The following is a 9,641-nucleotide window of genomic DNA, read 5'->3' as shown; positions in this document are numbered from 1 at the left end:
CCAGTTCCTAACAAATCTAAAGCCCTCCTCCCTGCACCATCGTCTCATCCACGGACCCTGCTTGAATACCTTCTACACTTATCAGAGTTTGGCCTCAAAACCAACTCCGTAAGAGTTCACTTTAGTGCAATTAGTGCTTATCATCAACGTGTAGAGGGTAAGCCTATCTCTGGACAGCCTTTAGTTGTTCGCTTCATGAAAGGTTTGCTTTTGTCAAAGCCCCCTGTCAAACCTCCACCAGTGTCAGGGGATCTCAGTGTCGTTCTCACTTCTCACCCAGCTGATGAAAACTCCTTTTGAACCACTGAATTCCTGCCATCTGAAGTACTTGACCTGGAAGGTCATTTTCTTGGTGGCTGTTACTTCAGCTCTTAGAGTCAGTGAGCTCTAAGCCCTAGTAGTGCATGCACCTTATATCAAGTTTCATCATAACAGAGTAGTCCTCCGCACTCACCCTAAGATCTTGCCGAACGTGGTGTCTGAGTGCCATCTGAACCAGTCAATTGTCTTGCCAACATTTTTTCCCCGTCCTCATACCCGCCCTGGTGAAGACAAGTTGCACACCTTGGACTGTAAGAGAGCATTGGCCTTTTACGTTGAGCGGACAAAGCCCTATAGACAGTCCGCCCAGTTGTTTGTTTCTTTTGATCTGAACAGGAGGGGAGTCGCCATCGGAAAACGCACAATCTCTAATTGGCTAGCGGATTGCATATCCTTTACTTGTGCCCAAGCTGGGCTGACTCTAGAGGACCATGTCATGGCTCATAATATCAGAGCCATGGCTGCATCAGTGACTCACTTGAAGTCAGCTTCTATTGAAGAGAGATTTGCAAGGCTGCAACGTGGTCATCAGTCCACACATTCACATCTCATTACTGCCTACAGCAGGATACCCGACGCAACAGTCGGTTTGGGAAGTCGGTGCTGCAGAATCTGTTTGGGGTTTAGAATCCAACTCCACCCTCCTAGGCCCTTTACTGTTCTGTTCCAGGCTGCACTCTCACTTGTATTTTTTTTTTAGGTCAATCTCTATTATGTCCTTGCTGTTGCGAGGCCCAATTGACCAATGTTCATTGTTTTGAGTGAGCCTGGCAGCTAGGGATACCCCAAGTGTGAGAACAAGCAGCCTGCTTTCCTTGGAGAAAGCGAAGATACTTACCTGTAGCAGGTATTCTCCGAGGACAGCAGGCTGATTGTTCTCACAAACCCGCCCTCCTCCCCTTTGGAGTTGTTCATTGTTCTTCGCTTTCTTTTGGACTTCACTGAGGTCCTTACGCGTCGGGCGGGAAACCAGTTCGTGCATTAGCAGTGCGCGCCGCTCGCATGCCAGAAGACTCTGGAAGATTTTTGATTTTTGCTAGCAAAACTTCTGATCCTGGCCCTCGGAGAATACCTGCTACAGGTAAGTATCTTCACTATATTGCACATGATTCCAAGCAAACTCAGTTCAATGTGGTTTACATTTGAAAATACAGTGAAACAGAATAATAGAATTCAGTTATATCATGGGAGCAAGTAGATGGATATGTCTGAAACATTTAACAAAGTTGAGATTGGCATATATATATATATATATATATATATATATATATATATATAATCTCCACTGGGCATTTAAAAGTCTGTCCTTTTAACGATGTCGCATGTTCAGAAATCATAGCCATAAGTATAGGCAGTTATTCAAACAATATTACATGCACACACCAGAACAGGCAGCCATACACATATTGCAAAAATAAACAACAACTTCTACAGAGTACATCCAAAACTTAATTTTTATTTTCTCATTTCCATCTTCCAAAATTCTAGACATCAGATGTAGAGATCAGTAGGACCCAAAGCAGTCCGAAACAGCACAGTTTATACCTAATTGTTCAGCCACCCTTAGAATTTACCTTTGGGTTTAAAAAGCAAAAACATGTGCATGTAAGGTTTGGATAAACAAATTAAAACAAAGCTTAAAGCATGAATATTGATGGAATATTCACACAGCAGGCAGCCTGAGCCAACTGATTTATTTTCCACTGAACTTAATTAACTTTGTATGAACTTGGGTGCTGAACTGGACTATGTTGGCACATTTAGACTGAACAGAACTGCTGTATGAAGGAAGCCCATCCTTCATTGTTCAGTACTCTCCTGTGAAATAGTAATAAAAAAGGCAAGTGCATTTTTATAATATATCACTGCATTCCACAAAACAAAAGGAGCAAGTTCCCACATGCAATCTGTTTCTTTTCTTGCAGGTACAAGAAAATAAAGATGTTAAATGCTCCTAGGTTTCAACCTAATTAATATTTATTTAAAAATTGTACTTAAATAGTAAATCTTATTGTTAAGCACCTGATTCTCATAACATGATGTCTGTTTTGGTGGTCATTTACTAGGTGAAAAGATCTCTGTGCAAATACAGGGAGTCCTATAACCAGCCCCTCCAAATGACACAATGATTTACAATTTAGAACTACCCTAACCGATGAAACCAGTACTACTTCTTTGTACGTCCGTATGCTGCACATGCTGGCATGTTTGAAAATATAAGTGAAATCAAATAAAAATGGTACCAACAATAAAGAATGACAACGTGATTAGGGCAGTTCATAGATTTGCTTGCTTTGTTTTGAGCGACCAGGGATGACAAATGCGTGGAGGAGAGAGAAAGGGAGATTGACTTAACCCCTTTAGAGGCATATTTTCAAAGCACTTTGGGAGGCTAAGTTCCATAGGTTTCTATGGAACTTTGGGAGGCTAAGTGCTTTGAAAATGAGCCCCTTAGTGTCCAATGTTCCAGTAATAAGCCATATGGGAACAAATTGATGGGAACATTGGACACTTAAAGGGTTAATTGGATTTAGCTGGACTTTAAAATCATTCATAGCTCTGTCAGATGTAGGAATTAACGGAAGATATATTTTGTGGTGACAAGCTTCACAAAATTACTATTGTGCGCCCAATTTTTCTTTCTAATATGAATAAACTATATTTCCCAATTGTTTTTCTTTCTATAAGGTGGCATTAGAAAGAAATGTTATTTTAAAAATGTGATGAGATTGAGTGTTAAACTGCTTACACCTACTGGGGAATTCTGTAAAGGCCACCCAAGTTAGGAGCCGGGATGATCTGCACTAAGTGTGAATTCCGTAAAGGCCATTCTGCATGGAACAGCTTTTATAGAATACTAACTTAACTTGCATTTCATGCTTAACTTTGGGCATGAGCATTTATACCTGCCAAAGGCTGGTGTAAATGCTTGTGCCCAACTAATGGCAGTTAGGCACGGAAAAGCAGGTATTCTATAATACCATACTAAAATTCTGGGAACAGCCCTGACCCGCTTATGCCCCTCTCATGGTCACACCCCTCTGGTGTTGCGTGTTATGAAAATTAGGCACACATGTTAAAGAATATACAGAATCCTCCTGCCCCCTTAGAGTCTTTTGTAGGTTGAGAGGACTAGCTAAGATGGCGGTAAATCAGTTTGAGATCTTACAGGCCTCATGTTCAGATCGTAGCCTATGACGTCTCAAAATCCTGTCTACTGCAACACCTTTTTTTGGCCCATTGAAAAGTATCACACAAAAACTCTTTTTGGCCAAGACCAGCACAGCTTCTACAATTCTGCTACTCATACATATGCAGATCATTTAATGTATCTTGTGTAACACTAAGCAAAACACTTTCCTTTTTAGGAGCAAATATTCTTCGGGATTCAGCAGGTAATGTGAAGTTGGGAGATTTTGGTGCCAGTAAACGTCTCCAAACCATCTGTCTTTCCGGTACGGGAATGAAGTCTGTCACAGGGACCCCATATTGGATGAGCCCTGAAGTCATTAGTGGTGAAGGTTATGGTAGAAAAGCAGATATCTGGTATGTTAAATTTGGCTTTATAATCTTACACATAACTAAAACAATTTTATTTCATACCATCCGTTAATACATTTTGAAGCAGGGAGACTACACTAGGACATGACATACAGGAAGTGCCATGGAACATTTCCTGTCTCACTCAAAAATCTTGGAAATCTAGGTTTGAAATAAAGGGCTCAAATTCACTATAGAGACTCGCTCATATTCTCAACACACATGTGTAATAACAATGCTTTATTTATAATCTATTAAATTTTTTTAAGAAAGTTTTTAATGATTCCTAAATCCTGTGCTTAATTGCAAAGTCTCTCAAGTGATATGTCACTTAGAAATAATTACAACATTAAACTGTTAAATATTCATATACACCAGTATCAAATGCTTCAGTCTATTTTTCCTAATTCAAGACAAACTTATAATGTCCACAATATAAATGTTTAAGCTGTGTACTGGTGTTTTCAACAATCCCAATGCTTAATAGATGTCCTGTAATTTTCTTTAAGGCTTTGAAAGTAAGCTTAAGTTCAAGGTAAAATGTTTCTCAGTCTTCCTGGTTTAGGTCTCTGCAGTGCAATTTTTACAGTGCTTCCAGATGTAAATACATCGTTTAAATACATATGTGTGTTGAGGATATGAGTGAGTCTCTCTAGTGAATTTGAGTTTATAGAATTATTTAGAGACTGAATATTATTGAAGTTCTTTGGTTATAATATTGTTGAAATATAGGGCAACATGTATTAATGATATTGATATTCTGTTCATCTGTTCCCCCTGGATGGGGACGTTTTGCGAGGACGTCCTCATCAGACCTTGGACGTCCCTTTCGAAAATACCCCTCATAGTAATCTAGTGCTCTGCTTAGTAAGCGTGAATAGTATAAATGCAAAATTTAAGCCAGGACATTGGTTATTCTTGTTATGGAACTGTTAAGAGATTTTTCTATATTGAAGATATTCATACATGGTTTCTTGTTTTTTAGGAGTGTGGCATGCACAGTAGTGGAAATGTTGACTCAGAAGCCCCCTTGGGCGGAATTTGAAGCCATGGCTGCTATCTTTAAAATAGCCACACAACCAACCAGTCCCCAGCTGCCTGCCCATGTCTCAGATCATTTGCGGGATTTCCTGAAGCGCATTTTTGTAGAAGCCAAATTACGCCCTTCTGCAGAAGAACTGTTAAGGCACACATTTGTGCATTATCACTAGCCACCTGCCTCAAACTCGGCTCACGTCTGCTGCATTTATTTTCTAAGTGACTGCACTTTTTTTTTCTATTTTAGCAAGAAAGACAAGAGGGAAAATTATTTCTCTTGATTTCCAAGTTTCATTTAAATTGCAATGATTATTCTAAATTGTTTTTTTAATGTATAATGAGGACCTTTTTCCACAAAGAGTATACATTTTTTATAAGGTACTGATGTGGTTCAGTTAGACAAAGCACTTTAGTATATGCTCATTCCTAGCTAATGACAAACTGGCCTCAAGGTAGTCTGGGACTGTGCATATCTTTCCATCACCATTTGAATTCTGGCTGGGTGAAAACAACACAGCTGATAGCGTTTGAGCAGCTGGGCTTCTTTCATTCCTCTCATGTTTCCTTTGTTTTGTTAGATCGAAGGGTTGTTCTCAGCTTGGGTAACCAGCAATGTAAACACTGTTCTTGCTGAACCTTGTGTGAAAACTTGAGATCATTAAGGAGCAGACTTGTCTTCTCCAATGCTTTTTTTTTTTTGGATCCCTTTCATTGGCTTAAAGCAGCAGCTTCTGAATAGGGACATTTCCGGCCAAGAAGAAATTTGCCTTTATTATGTAGCTTTCGGTTACACTATGCACTAAAGTATTTACAGTATCTCTCTCTCTACAGGTGAAAGAGCCTGACAACAATTAGAAGCACCTGACACCTCTTCTTTCACTGAAAGCACTTTTCTGTCCTTTATGCGATACGTTGAGGAGCAGCTCTTAAGATGCTCATTATTTCATTGTTTTGCTTTATGAGATTTAAAAAGAATGTGTGGTTTCTAAAGGTACTTTGCTGCTTGTCTGATCAGGACTGTTTCCCATTTTGCGCTTGTGAAAATGTTCAACTTATGTGGTACTTGGAGGCACTTCTCCAAAGGGCATGGACAAGTGTAGCTGCTTGAGTTCTTACTGGCTGAATTTTTTTTTTTTTTTTTTTTACTGAGGTGCATTGTTGCTTTAACAACAAGGAAAAACGGCTCATAGCCCACTGTTGCATCATTTAGCAGAAATTTGGTAGCACATGGAGAGAGGGAAAACACATTAGTATTTTTAAAACATTTTACAATATATTGGGCGTACACATTATTTATTTAATTGATAGACCACCCAAACTAATAGATGTGTGGAGTAAATTAGAAAAGTACCAAAAATATAGGAAAAACTTGGAAGCTGACAGTGTTGCACATGTGTCATTAGAAGAAGGGGGATATATGTACGTGTGCAAGTTTTTGTTTGTTTTTAACCTACCAGCTTCTTGCTTCACTCCTTTTGGGAATTTCAGCTCAGTTATGGGGGTTATGGTGCCATCAGACTTCATTCACAGAAGCCTGGGTTTTTTCCCCCCACTTTTAACACCCTCTAATTATCCACTGATAGACCGTGTTGTTCTTTGGACTGGGACACCAATTCAGCTAGCGACTCTTATCATTGCAGAATGACAGGGATGCCTTCCCCCTTGAGAGCTGTGAAGTTTTGCTTTGCCACATCACCAGCTCCAGACCGGCCAAAGAAGTTTAAGTGGAAATTGAGAATCAAGCCTATGTGGTCGTGCACAGCACTGTCACTGAGCCATTGTACTGGCCCTATTCTGGACATTTTAATAAGTTATTTATAATATGGAAAAGATTACAATTTGACAGGAGTATGTACAGCAGGTTAAACTGATCATTTAAATGCAGCTTTTCCTGTAATATTTTTTTACAACTGAGAGACAAAAGTGTACTTTTAAGTATAGAAATATAGCAGAAATTAGCTTTCTTTCATTGAGCTGATCCTTGGATGGTACAGTATGGAAATGATGCCAGTCTATATTATATTGCTTCCTTTGTATCTTGTCTTGATAAAGGCATATGCTTTTCTTTTTTTAATTGCCATTTTATATTTTTCCATGAAAAATTTGGTGCTGAGAAGTTGAAACTTGTAGACTGATGTGAAGCTTCCATGATTTCTGGGCATTTCTGTAGTTGATTGCATAAAATGGTTTCAGTTTTAGATGAAGAAACTTTGGATATGGTGATCCCAGGTTGCAGCGTTATTTTTGTGCAGGCTGACGTGCAGTTTTATGTTATGTAGCTGCTAAATTTGATTGTACAGTATATTTAATGACCTGTTTTACTACTTTTTAAATAGAGACAGAACTGCATATTTAAAATCCTTTAAATTGGCTATCAAATTTCTAAGGTTATACTGTAGCATTAATGAAGATTGCAAGATGCTTTTATCACTTTTGCTGTTTTATTAACGATTTTGCTTGTGTTTCTCTGCAATTAAACATTGCGGTAATATCCAGAACAGAAAATATTCTGTGGCAGGTGAGACTGTAAACTATATTGGGTCCATTTTGAAAAGCAAATTTATGTCTACATTAAGGAGGTCATATGTTTGAAATCTCTGGGAAAGCTTGCTGTGAAGCTCTTCTGTCCTTTCTCTGAATTACGTGTAGTTTTTTATTTTGGTATTGGAGCACTGCAAGAATTGGGGTAACATTAGAATTTTATCCTTTCCCCCAACTTAATCTTGTCCTCTCACATTAGGAAGGATAGCATTTTGCTGCACATTCATACTTAGATGTATGAGTAGTTTTAAAGTAAAACTCTACTTATTGATCCCCCAGAAGGTTGATAATTTTGAGGACCGTTTATTCCTTAGTGTGTTTGTGGGGAAGATGTTAGATTTTACTTTCCTCTCTTCCCTTTTGTTGAAAGATGACACTCAAGAGATTGGTGGACAAACCCACTACTTTGCTTGAAATACTGTCATGTTTAAAAACAACCCTTTTTCACCTACTTGTAGCATAAGAGGTCAGATGACAGTCCGGTGAGCTGGTGGCAGTCTTCAAGGGCTGGAGCAGCAGCACAGAAAATGAACAACTTTTTTTTTTTTTACTTGATCAGATTTTCGTAACCTAGAAGAACATGCAGTTGTATGTATATCAGGGGAAAAAGGAGTGGAGAATAGTGTGGCAGCATGAGTGCATCAGAACCTAAAAGTAATTGTAAGCATTGCTGTAAAATTTCAGCAGTTTGTTCATCTTGGCTTAGCTACTCTACCCAAAGAAGTGGTTTTACTGTGACACTAGGGATTTGGGCAGAGGAAAGCTTTTTTTTCTTTTTCCATGAATTTTTCCAGATCTGCAGGTACATTTTTTTGATCGGTTTTACTTTTTTGTTTCAGTAGCAACTTTAAACACGCACTGCAATATTTAAACACACGTTTTAATTTGTAAGTTAGTGCACATTAAATCACTTTTATAAAGAGGTAGTTATGAATCGAAGATCTACCAACTAAGAGTAACAAATCCTGGAAGTGAAAAGAAATTGGAAGTAAATTCCAGTAGCTGGTGTGAAAATAGTAGAAAATGAAATCTGTTCATTGCTGGTGTGAATAGTGCAGTGAAAACAACGAAACTGAAACCTAGGTGCCTAAAGCTGGAGCAGAATGGTTTATGTTTGAAAACAATGTAACGGATCCAGAGTTGATCACATGAATGTGGTCTCATTCTCAGGTTTGAATTAAAGTAGTGCATAGTTCTGGTGGCAGATGAAGAACCATGATTTCTTTGTTACAGACGTATCATAGACCTTATTCCAAAATAAAGGTCACTGGGGATCTGTCCATTTTTAATGTAATTTTGTTGGCTCATAAAAAGAATCAGATTATGACTGAGGAAAATTAATCCCCCCCTTCTCCAAATAATTTAGGAATGGACCATCTACTCTCATCTCCGGTTACCCCTGAAGTAATCGGTTCAACTATGAATCTCTTCTTTTGTGCTGTTTTTACATACAAATTCTTTCACTCCAATATTCGTTATTCCATTGTTGAATTTTGGATAGGTTCATTTTGTATTAAGCTGTTGCCGTCTTATTGATAAGGTACTCTAGGATTAACTGTGCATTAGTTTAATGCCGTGTTCTCTATTAATACTGAAGTTGGCTCAATTCAATTATATATATGTAAATTCAGTATTATTCTAGAATCAACAGATTCAGGAGTAAAACTACCTCCTGGACTCAAAGCTACTCTAGGTCAGCAACCTTTGGCACATGAAGACTTTTCTGGCAGCGCACAGATCAGTTCAAACCCATTACTAGGCTACTATCGAGGCTCTGTTGCCTGTGAGCATTTTCAGACTTTGCGGGCTGGCATGTCCTGATTCTTTTGCTGGTGTGTTTTGAAAATGCTCTGAGCAGCGCAGAGTTTTTACTATGCGTGAACCAAAGAAACCAGATGTGAGGAAGGGGGCCTTCACCATCCCTATAGCTAAATAGATTAAGTACTGTATATTAGTGCTAGTTTTATTATGTTTATTGTTCATGACTAGTTCTGTATTAAACATAAATTTTAAAATGTGAGTAGCTCAGGTTGTTAGACAGCATATGAGCTCAGTATCATGGACTTCTTACAGCTGAAAAATGGTTATATGAAATCTCTGTTTTGAATGAATTTTGCCCTTATTTTGATTGCACACTACAGTGGCAAAAGCAGAAAGCATATTAATGTAATTTAGATGGCATTATATGGAGCTCATGAACT

General features: G+C 38.4%; 2 protein-coding genes across 2 annotated transcripts in view; both read left to right on the top strand.

The window, feature by feature from the left end:
- The window catches only part of LOC115475146 (mitogen-activated protein kinase kinase kinase 2-like), a 69,593-nt gene extending 67,314 nt beyond the window's left edge, over positions 1 to 2,279 (top strand). The window contains exon 5 of the mRNA XM_030210886.1: positions 2,247 to 2,279. Within this exon, the coding sequence (XP_030066746.1) occupies positions 2,247 to 2,279 (33 nt within the window). The remainder of the gene's footprint in view (positions 1 to 2,246) is intronic.
- A 1,417-nt stretch (positions 2,280 to 3,696) lies between these two features.
- LOC115475167 (mitogen-activated protein kinase kinase kinase 2-like) lies at positions 3,697 to 5,161 on the top strand. The gene is made up of 2 exons (XM_030210924.1): positions 3,697 to 3,867; positions 4,847 to 5,161. Exons 1-2 carry the CDS (start codon positions 3,785 to 3,787, stop codon positions 5,070 to 5,072), a joined length of 309 nt encoding a protein of 102 aa, XP_030066784.1. The 5' UTR covers positions 3,697 to 3,784; the 3' UTR covers positions 5,073 to 5,161.
- The last annotated feature ends 4,480 nt before the right edge of the window (positions 5,162 to 9,641 follow it).

The sequence above is a fragment of the Microcaecilia unicolor genome, chromosome 7, assembly GCF_901765095.1.
Source record: "Microcaecilia unicolor chromosome 7, aMicUni1.1, whole genome shotgun sequence".
In the NCBI taxonomy this organism is placed as follows: domain Eukaryota; kingdom Metazoa; phylum Chordata; class Amphibia; order Gymnophiona; family Siphonopidae; genus Microcaecilia; species Microcaecilia unicolor.
The sequence above is the reverse complement of the archived record's forward strand: the minus strand, read 5'-3'. Positions and strand labels throughout refer to the sequence as shown.